The 16,774-nt window shown below is 33.8% G+C and overlaps 1 protein-coding gene across 1 annotated transcript; it reads left to right on the top strand.

Moving 5' to 3' along the window:
• The first annotated feature begins 10,463 nt into the window (after positions 1–10,463).
• On the top strand, positions 10,464–15,723 carry LOC110726083 (enolase 1, chloroplastic-like). The gene is made up of 7 exons (XM_021905536.1): positions 10,464–11,142; positions 12,378–12,685; positions 13,051–13,205; positions 13,302–13,619; positions 14,400–14,546; positions 14,649–14,699; positions 15,281–15,723. The coding sequence occupies exons 1-7, from the start codon at positions 10,736–10,738 to the stop codon at positions 15,344–15,346; spliced, it is 1,452 nt and encodes a 483-aa protein (XP_021761228.1). The 5' UTR covers positions 10,464–10,735; the 3' UTR covers positions 15,347–15,723.
• The last annotated feature ends 1,051 nt before the right edge of the window (positions 15,724–16,774 follow it).

Consider the following 16,774-nt stretch of genomic DNA (forward strand, 5'->3'; position numbering starts at 1 on the left):
AATAACTAAGGACACACCAGGAGATGAAACGTGTCATCGTCGGTGTGTCTTTTAGTATATATTGATTGATTGATTGATTGATTTTTATTAAGAAAGATTTGTGAATAAATCTTTTATTTTAAATATAATAATTATCACGTGTTAATATGGAATATGTACAAAAAAAAAGTATACTCGTATGATTTTTATAAATGATCTGTTTCCTTAATTAAAATATTTTTTTTAAAAAAGGAAAAATAATAACTAAGCACACACCAGTAGATGACACGTGTCATCGCTGGTGTATTTTTTAGTATATAGTGATGATTGATTTAAAAAAAAAAAGAAATCAATGAGACCACACATTCTCTCTCTAATACCAAAAAGTAGTCTCTCTCTAGAAATTGATTATTTGGTTGTGATTCACGAACAACGGAACAAGAGAAGATTACTTTGCTTGTTCAATTGGGTAAATGCTACACATACAATTGTTGTATGTGATCCCTACATACAACTCTCATTTGTCATGTTTCAATTGACTAAAATAGAGTTAAGTACATTGTTGGGGTCTAAGTTTTTTATTTTTTCACCTTTTGGGACCTAAGTTTTTTTTGTTCACCTTTTGGGACCTAGAGTTAAGAATTCGGTAACTTAACTCACCTTTAACTCATCTGAGTAAAAACTTAGTCCCTTAGCATTAAATATTGTCCAAAAAACACAATCCCTTAATAAAAACATAATCCCTTCATAAATTTTGTCAAAGCAAAAAACATATACCCTTCTTAAATTCTGCCAAAGCAATTAGGAACAATTTTTTTCAACGAACACAAATCCAATACCCAAAAAAATTAGTCGTTAGAGAATACAGGGAGTATAAATACAGTCATATACAAAATCTTAAGTTGAATAATTTTGAATTCTACTTGATTTTTTTGTTTAGTATATATAAGAGTCTTGGGATTACACCAAAGTGTAGTAGTGTACGTTTAATTAATTATCCTAACTATATCAAAATTGTATCTTTTAATATTTGCATCAAAAAGAAATTATATCCTTTTAATATTTACTCATATAAAATACTATCTTATGGTAAAGTTTGAGAATATTTCCTAATTTAATTAAACTAGTTTATTTTCAGTTTGAAGTACTTTTATCTTCTCTCTCTCTTTTTTTTTTTTCTATGGAGGAACAAGACAAGGCAACAAAGAAAAAAAAACAACAAACTAAAACAAGAAAATAAATCTACCTAAGGAGGGATCAGGTGTGGATTACAACAAACTTTTATTTGTATGTATAATAGGATAAAAATTGTTTAAGTCTAAATTATTTGTGTTAGAATTTTGGTTTTCTTAAGAATTGTTTGCAATTGTTATTTGACTATCTTTTATTATGAAATCTTTTTTTACCAGTAAATAAAAATAAAATAAAAGTAACTCCACAATAATCATAAATTGGATTCCATTAGGATCTAATATATTTCTTTGTTAATTTTATCTTATATCAACATACATAAAGATAAAAACTAAAATTTTCTGTATAACTTTATGTATTTATAGAATTGATTTTTTTTTTTTTGTATTTTTCCAAAAAGAGTAGACTTATTAGTATATTAAAAGTACGCCACCTATGAGTCGTAGCATATATGAACAACTATGCCTGTTTGATTATACGATTATGAGGCTGGTTTAAATTTATACCAAAATGAAGCTTCTTGCATACGCTTCCAATACCCCAAGCACACACGTGTCTCTTTTTGGAAGGCCACCAATCAAATCAGTCAGAAAAATGCTTTTAGGGGTCTAAGTTTTATAGAGGACTAAGTTTTTTTTTCCTACCAACTTTCTAATTGACCAAGTTCTTAACTAAGGGACTAAGTTATTTAATCCAACCTAGTTAAGGGCGTGTTCGGCGTTAGCTTTTGAATAGCTTTTAGGTAGCTTTTAGTGATTTGACTAAGTCAAACCACTACTCAACAAAAAATGTGAGTGTTTGGCAAAGTAGTGGTTATGGTAACTTTTAGTGGTGGAGGTAGCTTTTGTGAAAAGTTAGAAACATTAGCTTTTGAAATTAGAGGTAGCTTTTCAAGTAGCTGTTGAAAATTTAATCTATAGTTTTAAAAATAAAATATTGATTTTTATATGTAACAGCTAGTCAACCACTACTTTACCGAACACTCATATCTAAATTATTTATCTTCCCAGCTAACAGCTTGTTGATAGCTAACAGCTACCTACACAGCTAACAGCTACCTCCACAGCTACAGCTACCTTCACAGCTATATTTTGCCGAACACGCCCTAAATGTACACCGGAAATTGCACATGAGGTCCCAAATGGTGAAAAAAAAAACATAGGTCCCAAAAGGTGAAAAAATAAAAAACTTAGACCCCACTATTGTACTTAACTCGACTAAAATAGTAGGCCAAGTTCCATTAAATATTACGATAATAAATAATAATAATGATAGCAACCAAGTAGAAGTATTAAAACTTTAGAAGAATTAAAGCAACAAAATTTGCAAAAAGACTTGCATGGACCTGGTCCACAATAATGTTATTGTGGACCCGAGGTTTATACACACGCAACTGACATTATATTGAACATAGTAACCTTTAATTTTTACATAGTAACCCTATTTTTAACATAATAACCTTTATTAAAACTAGTATAACGTTTAATATTATTGTGAACTTAAAGTATAATGTTATGACCCTAATTTTAACATAGTGACTTTTATTATTCATATTAACCAGTATATAAAATATTTTATTAAGAAAATTAACCTCTTATAGCCTATATATTACCAAAATGACTTTTATTTCAACATATAGACCTTTTTTCTATTAAACAAAATAAATAAACCCTAAACCTTAAACTCTAAACTCCAGTAATCACATACCGAGAAACTCGAGTAACCTTTGTTGCATACAAAAATTTGTGATTTTATAAAATAAAGTATAGTTAGTAGGATATATTTATTTGTTCGTAGGAGAGAGAAATAATAATAATAATAATAATAATAATAATAATAATAATAATAATAATAATAATAATAATAATAATAATGAAGTGTAAATGGGGTTGGTTAGATAGAAAAAAAATACTACAGTAGAATAGTTGTGGCCTCTATCTTACCAAAAAAAAGTAGTGTTGCAATTATTACGGAACGGACTGTAGCAGGGGTTATCTAAGTTATTTTGTTAGGGGTTACTCGAGTTATTCAGTCATGGGTTACTCGAGTGACTTGGTCAGGGGTTACATTTGAGGGGCTGGGACAAGGGTTACTAGAGGGGTCCACTCGATCAAGGGTTACTTGAGGGGTTACTCGATCAGGGGTTACTAAAGGGGTTCTGAACTTCTGATAGGGGTTACTCGAGGGACTCAATCATGGGTTATTCAAGGGGTTACTCAATCATGGGTTACTTGAGGTGTTACTCAATCATGAGTTACTCGAGCTACTCGGTTAGTGGTTACTCGAGTTACTCGGTTAGTGGTTACTCGAGTTACTCGGTTAGGGGTTATTAAGGAGTTAGGTCAGGGGTTACTTGAGTTGAGGGTTCAGTCGGGTGTTACTTGAGGGGTCTCATACTCAATTAGGGGTTACTTTAGGGGAGGTTACTCGAGGAGTTCAGTCATGGATTACTTGAGGGGTTACTCGATAAGGAGTAACTCAATCAAGTAACCCCTGACCAAGTAACTTGAGTAACCCTAGTAACTCAAGTAACCTCGACAACTCAAGTAATCTCTTTCCAAGAACCTCGAGTAACCCTTGATGTTGCACGGTACAACAGGCTACATACAAAAATTTGTGATTTTATCATATAAAGTATAGCTATTGGGATATATTTATTTGTTCGTAGGAGAGAGAAATATTAAAAAGAAAGTGTAAATGGGGTTGGCAGAGAGAATTTAAATAATAAAATAGTTGTGGATTCTTACCAAAGAAAGTTGTAATATTCCGTATTTTCATACGTATTTTCCTAATTAATTATTATTTTCTAAAAAGGGTATTTTAGTAATTCAACTTAATATTTAAATCTTGGAGCCAAAATGATATTTGAATTTTGGTACCAAAAGTATTTTGAAAACTAATCATTATTTTGGATAAGATTTATTATCCATTTATCCTATTTTAAAAACCGGATTATTTATATATTTCGGATATTTTAATTAAGGCAAAAGCTATATTTTATTATTATTTTAATAGGTCCGAAAATTCCAATTAATTAGCTAATAATTTCGGATTTTCCTATGTGAAAATCTGATTTTTATTTAGTTAAATTATTTGGTGAATATTTGGTATTTTATTATTTTATTATTTATTACAATAAATATTATTTACACAATTATTTTTAATTCCTTAAAACTAGCAAAATATTTTCCTAAATACTAAATAGGAGGGCAGAAAATATGAGCTTAGGAAAGCTCAAAAATTTCGGCCATCCCATGAAGATTTTGGGAAAATATTTTGGTAATTTGTATTTTTAATTATCTTCTTAAAATCTCCTATTTTCCATAATTCTAATTCTCCATCTTTTTGATATCCAATCATTATATTTTCTTGCCATTCATTCTTCTTAATTATTCCCCAAGTAATTCCAATTCCCTTAATATTTTTCATGACATACATACCTTCCATATTCAATTACACACAATCCCTTCAAATATCAAAACTTTCCTTAAATCTTTGCTCACTTCTCCAAGTAATCTCTTAAACCCTAATTACCATAATTCTTCCTACATTTTCCTACCATAATTAATGCTCCTAGCCTATAAATACCCCTTCATACCTCTCACATTCTTCACACCAATTCTCTTCTTTTCTTCTCCTCAATTTTACACAAATCATCCCGTTCATCTTTGAAGCCAATTTTCGGGCACTTATGGTCAGTTTTTGGGGTATTGACGTTTCACATAAAGTTGTTACCCTCGAAAAATCCTTGAGGTTAGGCTCAGAAATTACCCAATTAGGAGCTATATCAAAGGAGTTATAGCCTATGAAAGTTATGCCTATTATTTACTACGCAAATCCAATTCTTTTCTTCTCCTTTTCTCTTATTCAATTATTATTATTATTATGAGAGATTAATATAACATTATTATAAGTAGTTTCAATTATATAAAATGAGATTTTAATAATGTTCATGTTGAATTAATTTAAGAGGTTCATGTACATATAGTTGGGAGGGTTTAATTTAATTATTTGTGATTCTTTGTTAACCTTATATTGATTAAGGTTATATTTATTTGTAGGGTGTTTTTGATCAAGATACTTGAGAGTTATTTTGAAGTGTTGTTGGATAAGCGAAGATCAAGGTACGTTAGGTGGCTAGATACCTTGAAAGTGATCGATTTGAATAAAAATGTTTGAATGATTTATGTTGCTTGAAATAAATTGACTTGAATTATGGTTTATGAAATAAAAGTATGTTTAAAAGGTTGGTTTTAATGATTGAATAGGAGTATTGATTTTTATAACATGTTTTGATTAATTAATTTATTATTCATGTTTAAAAAGGATTGATTTTGAAAGCAAGTTGGATTTATTGAAAAGGAGTTTGGATTGTTTTCATTAAAGGTTGAATTATTGGATTTAAAAGAGGATTTATTGAATCATTGATTTATTATTATGCATTATAAGCATGTTAGTAATCCCACTATGAGGATTTGGTTTATTGATAAGGCATTGGACTTTGTATGACCGGGTTTTTCCTCAAGAATAGCCTTGTAACATAAGAAGACTAGCTTGGGGGTGTGCACACTTAGGAGAGGAATTGGTTTTACTGGTTTTATTGGTTTATTATGAGGAATTGGTTTTAATATGAGGAAATGGTTTTAATTGATTGGCATTGGTTTGATTGGTTATTGGAATATTGAGAATTGGTTTTAAACCATGAGTTTGGAATTATTGGAAATTGGTTTAAAAGCATGTTTGCAAATAAATTGAGTTTAACTATCTTGCACTTACCGTACTTAGCATATTTTGCTAACCCGTACTTCTTATTTTTTTTGGTTTGCCCTGTTTACCGTAATGGTAAGCAGTGTTATTTCAGGTGAAGTGAATGAAGTGATGCATTGGAGTCCCGGGATTGGTTTTCACTAAATTAGGAATTTGGTCTTGTATCCATTTTGAGTACTCATAACATTGGTTACTATTGTGGTTATTATTAATAAAGAAGAGTATTTGAGTTTCCGCTGCAAAGTATTGTTATTTTTAGTAAGTTGAGTAGCCTTGCGTAATCACGCGGCGGTAATACGCCTAAGTCTATCTCTACGGTATAATTATACGGATAATACTAGTATTTTCGTAGAGGGAGATTTGGGGGTGTTACAAAAGTAGTGTTGCAATTATTATGAAACGAACTGTGGCATGGATTACCTGAGTTATTTTGTTAGGGGTTACCCGAGTTATTTTATTGGGACGATGGTTACTCGAGGGGTTCACTTGGTCTAGGGTTGCTTGAGGGGTTACTCGATCAGGGGTTACTTGAGGGGTTCAGATAGGGGTTACTCGAGGGGTTAGCTTGGTCAAAGGTTACTTGTGGGGTTACTCGAGTTACTCAGTTAAGGGTTACAAGAGAGGTTACTTGGTCTTGTGTTACTTGAGCTACTCGGTCAGTGGTTACTCGAGTTACTCAATCAGGGGTTTTTAAAGAGTTCAGTCAATGGTTAATTGAGGGTTCAGTTAGAGGTTACTCGAGGGATCGATTAATCAATTAGGGGTTACTTGAGGGGGAAGGGTTACTCAAGGGGTTCAATCATGGATTAATCGATCAGGGGTTACTCGAGTTACTCGGTCAAGTGTTACTCGAGTTACTTGGGTAGGGGTTACTCAAGGTTTACTCGGTCATGAGTTACTTGAGCTACTCGATTAGGGGTTACTCGAGTTACTCGGTAAGGGGTTATTTAAGGAGTTCGGTTAGGGGTTACTCGAGTAATTCGGTCAGGGTTACGTAAGGAGTTCAGTCAGGGGTTACTCAGTGAGTGGTTACTTAAGGGTTCAGTCATGGGTTACTTGAGGGGTTACTAATTTCGGGGTTATTCGAGACTTGAGAGGTTATCAAATCCCTTTTAATTACCTATCCATAAAACTCATAAGCTAACCAATTATAATGTTGGCCCATCTTCTTTTGGGCTTTCCTATCGTAACATTTCAAATTAGGATCAATCTTATTCTTGTGCTCTTACGTACTCCAAAAATAGCATCATGGTCTATATATCCACAACAAGATATTTAACACAAACAAGAAATAAGTCAAACATCTCTTCCAATCCAAGCAATGATATTAGCTTTACTAATTTTCTATACTCCATATGTAATTACTTATTAATCTCAAGTATGCCATGCAAACCAAATACATAATTAATAATCACTAGCAATTGATAATTAAGTCAGGTTATCTTAGTCAAAAACTTAATTCATAATAATAACATTCCAGACATATTTACTTATGACTTAATTAGTAATTAAAATTTAAAGTTACTTAAACAATATATTAGTCAACATTCTACATGCTTTTAAACAAGTATCACTATGCAAGATTCTTTTATCAAGAATAAAAAAAAAAATTACTTACATATTCCTTCTCTATATTCAATGACACTAATCATGATAGGTAAATCAAGTCAAAACATATATATTGATTTTCATGCAACACATAATATTTGTAACAATATTCTTCTTATAAGAGACTAAATCATACAATTAAGTCAATGATGCTTAATCAAAACTATACATTCAAAAATAATAAATATAATGAAAGCCTACATACCACAAGAAAAATATTAAATAAAAGATAAGTCACTAATCCAACATCTATTCCAATTCAAGCAAAGACAGTGGAGTTTCTATGCAACCAAAGATGCCATAATGCTTTGAAAATAAAATTATAGGTCCTATTTCTCTCTTTACCAAATTCTTCTTTGATTTTAAACTTTCAAATGGTATTCTGCAGGACTCTAATAATAGGAAAGGCAAGGGCAAGGTGTCATCAAGTTCAGGATGGGAAGCTCCAAGGGAAGGATATTTCAAGATCAATAGTGATGGAGCATGGATGAATTCAACTGTCTCTTCAGGAGGAGGGGTGATTAGAAGGTCTGATGGGTCTTGGTACGTGGGTTTTTCTTGCAAGTACGACTCTGTCTCTCCTTTTCTTGCTGAACTGTATGCGTTAAATGATGGATTATCCATTGCTGAAGACTTAAAGATCAAGAAGGTCATAGTGGAAACTGATGCAAAAGCTCTTCGTGATATGATTTTAGCTACTGGACCTAATCCTCACCATGAGCTTGCAGCTGCCATATGTGATGTTGCTGCTGTTTTAAGATCTTTTGAGGTGGCTGTTGTCACTCATGTACCTCGTGAAAAGAATGAATTGGCTCACCGTCTCGCAGTGCTTGGAAGGGAGATGGTTGTTGGGTACAAGACTCACTATCTAGTTCCTGATTGTGTTTCTGATCTATATGAAGTGGAGAAAGCACGAGTTGCTTCATCATCAATTCAGCAGAACTAATGCTCAAGGGATCTTCTCTAAGGATGTCTTTGGATTTTGGGGATCTTTGTAGGAATGTGGATATCTTTTGGTACTTTTGGGTTTATATATGATGTACATATTCATCTCCTTGGGAGATTAGTTTCGAATGTATGCTATGCTTATGTTGTAAGCAGCTTTTGTGGTAATTTCGACTTTCAATGTAAAAACAATGGGATTTACCTTGTAAATGTTAAGGCTTTAGCCTTTTAATCTAATATATCTCCTAATTATGTTAAAAAAAATTCCAATTCAAGCAATGCTATTAACTTTACTACTTTTCTATACTTTATATCAACATAAGTGTCAATACTTATTATCATTTGTGTGTGATTTAAATAATTAACAATGTATCTATATTTCAATATGAAATAATTATATTTTGCACAGTTATTCCAATAATTTATATTTCATACAAGCATGAATTCATGCAAAAACTTACAAAAACTAAACCAAATAACAAAATAATAAGGCAAATTTGTCAAAAAAAAAAACCTTTTAAAAGCACCATTTTGCAAAAAAAAAAAAAAAAAAAAAAACTTTTAAAAGTATTTTGGTTGAATAACCACCACATTCAATTTTTTTGTGAGAGGAAACCTATTCCCCTAATTACCCTCTAATTAATTTAATTAAACTCTAAATTCTTCTAATTAATCTCTAACCAACCAAATTACTAAATAATTAGATTTAATTAATATAAATACAAAAAACCACCACTCCTCCTTCCTTCTCCCTTCCTCCCTCCTCCTCCCATGGAATCAACCCCTCTCCCATCGGACCCGCTGCCTGAATCCCCCCCACCTCCAGTGACCTTCTCCACCGCCAGATGATCCTCCCTTTCCCACTAATCAAATCCCAACAACCATTTCCTTGATTTTGATAAACCCTATAAAATTGATTTGGGGGTTTTTATTTTGTGCATCTTTCTTGCAATTGATGCTTGTTTTGGCTTTGATTATGTATGTATGTGATGCTAGGCTGATTTAAAAACAAATTGGAATTAATTTGGACTTGATTTGAGCATGTTTGAGTATATAAGATCCAAAAATTCGAAGGGAGGTGGTGGTTGCTAACTGGGATAAGGGGGAAAGAGATGGTCCACCAACGGTGGAGGCAGGTCGCCGGAGGTGGGGGGGATCTGGGCGGCAGGTCCAGTGGGTGAGGGGGTTGCTTGAAAGGGAGGAAGAAGGGGAATGGTGGTTGGGGTGGTGGTTCTTTTTTATGTACAAATTAAATGTAATTATTAAGTAATGGGGTGGGTTAGTGGTTAATTAGAAGAAAATTAGAGGATGATTAAGGAAATAGGTTTCCTCTCGCAAAAAAAAAATGAACGTGGTTCTTTTTTTTTTTTTTTTTTTAATTTACAAATTTGCCAATTAATAATGACTAATCCAAATATATTTATTTAGCTCTTCACTGTTGGCATTCTAATTTGGATAACAAGACGATGTGCGCGTACAAAAGGAAGTAGTTTATCAAAAAGATCAATGGAGACTCCCTCATTCAATAAGATTAAGGGTATGTTCTATTAACTTGATTTTCACTTATTTGAACATATCTTATCTTATATGAGCTTACTTGAACTTATCAAAACTTATCAGACTTTATTAAAACTTATTTTAGTTGTAATTAGTACTTGGTAACCCTTATTAAAACTTAATTTTCTTAAACTAAATTTATCTAAACTTATTACACTCGAAATAAGTGTAAATAAGGAGAGTAGAGCAACCCCAAACTCATTGAACCAAACTATTTTCATTTTTATAAAAAGCTTGACCACTTTGTATTCTAAGTCCTAGTTTAGTGGCGTGTCCAAAATCCATTACTAAAACAGTTAGACCGAGTCAATTTATACTACCTCTAAGGGCCGGTTATATTTAGCTTGATTTAAGATCAGTTCCTAATTTCCTTATCACATGAACAATTCATTTCAGTTTAATTCAATTCAATCTTAATCAATTCAATTTAGTTATTTTTATTAAATCGGAACAGGCGCTAGGAGTACCATCCATGCATCCAAGGCATCTACCCTTTGATTCCCAATTTTCCATTCCCACCAACCCAATATTACAAACATCCCCCCTAAAAAAAACTACCTAACCACTCTTTTACACTCTTTTTACACTCTTACCTACCAAACCAAGCATCTTCTTCATCAACCACCTTCTCTCCTCTCCGACGAACATCCCAAAGCTAACAACCCACATTCTCTTTCTCTCTCTAAAAATGTCAATCTCTCTCCTCCCAAAACCCTTCCTCTCCACCCCTCTTCCTTCCTCCACCACCACCACAACCACCGTCTCACGCCCTTCACTCTCCTTCTCCGTCAAAGCCTCCGCCGCATCAACCACTACTCCGTCGCCGGCGAAGCTCACCAAAGCTTACTCCATTGACTCGGTTAAAGCGCGTCAGATCATTGACAGTCGCGGTAATCCCACCGTCGAAGTCGACCTCTTCACCGGTGATGGCCGCCTCTACCGCTCCGCTGTTCCGAGTGGCGCGTCTACTGGGATCTATGAAGCTCTTGAGCTTCGTGATGGTGATAAATCTGTGTATGGTGGTAAAGGTGTTCTTCATGCTGTCAATAATATTAATCAGATTTTGGCGTCGAAACTTGTTGGTGTTGATGTTAGGTGAAAATTTCTCTCTCTATATTTCCATTTTTTTGATCGAAGTTTTAATAATCGTATAATCTGTTGAATAATACTTTGTATGTTGGTATTTGTATGATTTGATGATGATTTATGGCGTGGTTGACTGAGTTGATGTTGACTGTTGAATCGTCACTGTTTATGATCGTATTTGATTATGTTTAGGTGAAATTTTCTCTCTATTTTTTCATTTTTTGATCGAAGTTTTAGTAATCGTATACTTTGTTGAATAATACTTCGTATGTTGTTATTTGTATGATTTGATGATGATTTATGGTATGGTTGACTAAGTTGATGTTGACTGTTGAAATGGCACTGTTTATGATCATATTCGATTATGTTTATGATAAATTGCATTGTGTTGGACCGCTTGATAGTGAAATTGGTAACCTGTAATTACTTTTACGGCTGGTTTGGTAGATGGTAATAAATCAAAACGGAGAAAATTGAATAGGAGAGCATAAATGTACACTAGTACAGTATTGCTAAATATTTCCATGGCTCGCTTGGTAGACGGTAATAACTGAGTTGATGTTGAGTTGAAATGTCATTTCTTATGAAAAATTGCATCGTGCTGGACCGCTTGAGCTTGATAATGAAATTGATACGGAGTGGCTTGTAAGTACTTTTACAGTTTTACACCCCATTTGGTAGGAGGTAATGGTAATAAATTAAAAGATGGATAGGAGAGTGCATTAAGTTCTAGTATATTGCTAAGTACTTTATGGCTCGTTTGTTAGGCGGTAATGAATGTAATGATAATGGATTTATAGTGTAGTTAGTTTTGATGCCAATGTCCATGTTATTACTGAATACAAGTAGAATTTAGGAAATTACTAATGACATTGCATTAGTATATTGCTAATTAGTTTATCAAATGTGTGGACTGGTGGTAGTGGTACTTAGAATCTGTTAATGAATATGATTTGTCGTACTGGATTCAAGTATATGCTATGGGGAAATAATTACAAGGGAAAGTGGAGGGAAGTGCTAGCAGTAATTCCGGCTCTTTGTGTGTGATTTTGAGTGAATGGTTTTGCTCTTTATGCTTGTCTTTTTGCAATGCTCCTAATAATGCTAAAATGATGAGGATTTGAGAAGTGTAATTGACTCTACGAAAGATGTTTCTATCTCATTTTTTTGGGTGAGGTTCAACAATGTGCTTTATTTTTGTATTGATAGAAATTATAATTCATTATTGCCCTTTACTCTGCTAGGGATCAAGCTAATGTTGACGCCCTCATGTTGGAGATTGATGGAACTCAAAATAAGTCAAAATTAGGAGCTAATGCCATACTGGGTGTATCTCTGAGTGTTTGTAGAGCTGGTGCTGGGGCAAAGAATATGCCCTTGTACAAGCATATACAGGAAATATCAGGAACCAAGGAGCTTGTTATGCCTGTTCCGGCATTCAATGTGATAAATGGAGGAAGCCATGCAGGCAATAACTTGGCCATGCAAGAATTTATGATATTACCACTTGGTGCATCATCATTTACAGAAGCACTTCGTATGGGAAGTGAAGGTCAGCAATTTTGCCCTTGTTCAACATTGAAATTTAAATTTTAAATTTAAGTACCATTTTAGTGGATAATCATTTTACAGAGTAACTCCCACAATCAAACATTGGGTTCGGTGCCTGATAATTGATAATGTAACTACTTGATTGTTTAGGCACTATGTTTTATGCCTCTATTGGCTGCTTGATGTCATCATCATCCTTCTATAGTTCTATTGTGTCCGGCTGATTTCACTTGGCTTATTCATGTCAGCCTGATGCCTGTTTTGCTTCTGAGGTTTCTATTGTGAAAATAATAATTACCTTTAAGACACTGGTTGGCAACAGTTTGAATTATAATACTTTAAACTTAAAAAACATTTCTATTGCAGTGTATCATATACTGAAGGGGATTATCAAAGCGAAGTATGGACAGGATGCTTGTAATGTAGGAGATGAAGGTGGTTTTGCACCAAATGTTCAAGATAACCGTGAGGGACTGATCTTACTTATGGAAGCAATTGAAAAGGCTGGTTACACTGGCAAAGTAAGAGGGCATTTTCTAGTGCTAGTCTTTAAGCTCTTTTTTTATACACTAGTTCTTTTTGGGAGGTTTACTTATGAGTGAACTTTGATTATGCAGATCAAAATTGGGATGGACGTTGCAGCTTCTGAGTTTTACACCAAGGATGGGAAATATGATTTGGATTTCAAGAAACAGCCAAATGATGGATCTCATGTGCATACAGCTCAAGGTCTTTGTGACCTCTACAAAGAATTTGTCAGAGATTTTCCTATTGTTTCTATTGAAGATCCATTTGACCAAGATGACTGGAATTCATGGGCTTCACTACAATCTTCAGTAGACATCCAACTGGTTGGAGATGATTTGCTGGTGACTAATCCAACGAGAATAGCTGAAGGGATTAAGAAAAAGGCTTGCAATGCTCTGCTGTTAAAGGTAACCTTCTATTTTCCTTATAGTCTGCCGGGAAAGGTTGTCATGAAAAAGTTCATGACACGTCAATCAATCAAAACCTTAATCCATGATACATCTTTATCAATGCAAATTTCATTATGGACATCAAGGAATGTAAAAGGAATCTTTTGAATGGTAAATGGTTGACTATAAAGTAGCTGGTGGTTGTGATCGACCCATTGTATTTTGACAATGCTCATTTCCCTGGCAATAAGCTGAGTGAGCTAGTTTTATGGAAAGTGTAACAAATTATAGTCATGGGAATGTTATACTCCCAATTTAGTTTGCCTACTTGTAGTTTGAGGAAACGTTTTTTTTTAATAAAAAGGTGGATGTGATGGGGGATAAAGGGATAGTATCTTATTCAAAGTGGGGAGATGAGAGGTTTTGTGCGAACTTGTTGAGTATGGTTAAGGGTAGATTATGGAGGGATAAAAAAATGATCAGTAATTATGTGAAAAATCAGTTAGCTACAAAAGGCCTTTATCATATCTTTTAGTATTTCCATCAACCGTGACATGCAAAGGATGAAAAATTATGCGATTATTTTGTTGATAAGCATTGTCCTTGACCCATTCGTGTGTTTGTTTAGTACATACTCCCAAACTCATTACTATTAGATATTAATTTTTTTTTATTTTTTTTTATTTAAACTTTCTATTTAATAATTGGAGAATATCAAGATAAAAAAAAACATGGACATTTTCTGGCTACCTTTTACAAGTAAATGCTCCTAATGATCGTATTTTATGTAAATTTCAGGTTAACCAAATTGGTACTGTAACTGAATCCATTCAAGCTGCCTTGGACTCAAAAGCTGCTGGATGGGGTGTCATGGTCAGCCACCGCAGTGGGGAGACTGAGGACAATTTTATAGCAGATCTTTCTGTTGGCTTGGCTAGTGGACAGGTAATAGCTCTTTCACCTGCAGCACATTTTTTTTTAATACCACTGTAACGATTTTCCCTGTCCATAAAGTTAGAAATTAATTCTTTGTATTGTGATTTTCAGATCAAGACAGGTGCTCCTTGCCGCAGTGAGAGGTTAGCCAAATACAACCAGGTACTACCTCATTCTGTTGGGACCCCTGCTTTTCTTCTTCTGTTTTTCTGTATGGTTGACATAATAACCAATTAACCACCAGGTTTTCTGAAATGACTTATTATTTGTAATTGTTACCAAGGTCTTCACATGTGTCATTCACTCATTCTGGGTTATGTTTGGCTTAAAGGAAACCATATTTTTAAGGATACAATTCCCCTTTTGGCTGCTGGGTTTGTAAAAGTAGTGATATTAAATTCTTTGGTTGAATTTATTTTTCACGAGGGTGGAAAAGATTTTCCTTGTTAATGTAAGGAATGCCACAGTTTCTTTTCTATCCCTCACTTCCCTTCCACCTCCCCTTTTCTCGTCTCCATTTTCCTTTTCCCATTTTCTTTTCTCTATATTTTGGTAAGCTAGTGAACAAAGGAAACTGTAGTTTGAAATCTGAAATCTTCAAAATGTTTTCCCTTTGTCCCAACTTTACATTAGCTCAGCGATTTAGTACAACACCCTGTACCTTTAAAATGTTATGAGGAGTATGCTAGCTTAATGTTTGAAATTTTACTATTGTTTGTTGATTGTATTGCATTTGTATGCAGCTTCTGCGCATTGAAGAGGAGCTTGGAAATGTACGCTATGCTGGTGAAGCTTTTAGGGCACCATAGAGATGGAGATTTCCGGCATTTCCACCCAAGAATTCTTTATTGAATAACCAGGTGTTCAACATGAAAACAAGAAGCTGTAGACTCGAGAATCCAATTGTATAATTCCGTATCAAGGATGTAAACTGCAAAGTCCAGAGCGGGCAAGCCAAGTATTATAGGATAGAGTTTACGATCTACAGTGTGTTACCAATTACCATGCTTCATGGTTACTCTACCACTGTAATATTTCCACTTTGGTAGAGTTTGATTTCAGTTGCGGAGACATTTATCCTATTGCATACAATTTTGTCTCACAAAGAGAGCAATGTTGCTGAGTATTGCATGTACTGTTATTGGCAAGATGGAGTTTATAATGCATCCTGGTTGATAAATTTCTAGATCTCCGACGCAGATGATTTCATTTTTTTTTTGGAAACCAGATGATTTCATTTTATGGTTGTTATTTTAATTCCTCACCTGAATTAAGGAGAAACTATTAAAAAACTTGAAACCTTGCATCCTATAAAATACTTTGTACTTGGTATGATTTTGATAAAAGACCTACTTACTCTGTTCTTTTTTACTAGACCTGTTTCTTTTATCACGCTTGCCAATGCAAAACTTTAACAATCAATAACTTTAATTCTTTATAAGTAAAAATTATAAAAGTTGTATATTACGATAATATTTAGTGATACGAATTAAAAAAGATATCATATGAATATATTTTTCCTTACATATCATTCCCAAAACACGGTCAAAGGAGAGGTGGTGAATAGTGTAAAAGTCAAAGCGGGTCAAGTAAAAAAGAACGGAGGAAGTATAAACTATTACGATTTGATGTAGAGTTGAGATTAATAAAATGTAGAGTTGAGATAAATAAAAGATTAAAATGATGAGCTACAATTCTCTTTGATCTAGCTCGCAATTTAAAGAGATGAATCTAGCTTGTGACACTAATCATGAAAGGAGTACATACATTATTGAATAAATAAAATGTTAATTTATATTGAGTTTTAATCGAGGAAATACCTGGCTGTAAATGGAAATCAGGTGGCATAGAAGACATTTCCTTTATTTATTTGGGGGCAAGGTTGTACTTTCTTCCTCCTCCATTAGTCCATCATAGCAACACCATCACCACGGCACCACCTAAGGTGGTAAAAATGCTTCCATGAAGATGCTACCCCTAAGAGGCCAAGGGGTTGATATGACCCTAATTTACACCCTTTTGCTACTAGGGTGTCTTTTTTATTACTGCCGTGAAGTGGCGTTGGAGTGGTTGTTGAGGAAGGAAGAGGAAGAAGGGAAGAAGAAGAAGAGGGCGTGTGAAGAGGATGGTTGTGGTGGTTCGTGGTTGACCGGCGAGATGACAAGGGTAGACAGAGATGGTGGTGGTTCGTCATTTCTGAATCGTGAGGCTAGATCTAAGTTTTTTTTTTTTTTTTT

This window comes from Chenopodium quinoa, unplaced genomic scaffold (assembly GCF_001683475.1).
Source record: "Chenopodium quinoa cultivar QQ74 unplaced genomic scaffold, ASM168347v1, whole genome shotgun sequence".
Taxonomy (NCBI): domain Eukaryota; kingdom Viridiplantae; phylum Streptophyta; class Magnoliopsida; order Caryophyllales; family Amaranthaceae; genus Chenopodium; species Chenopodium quinoa.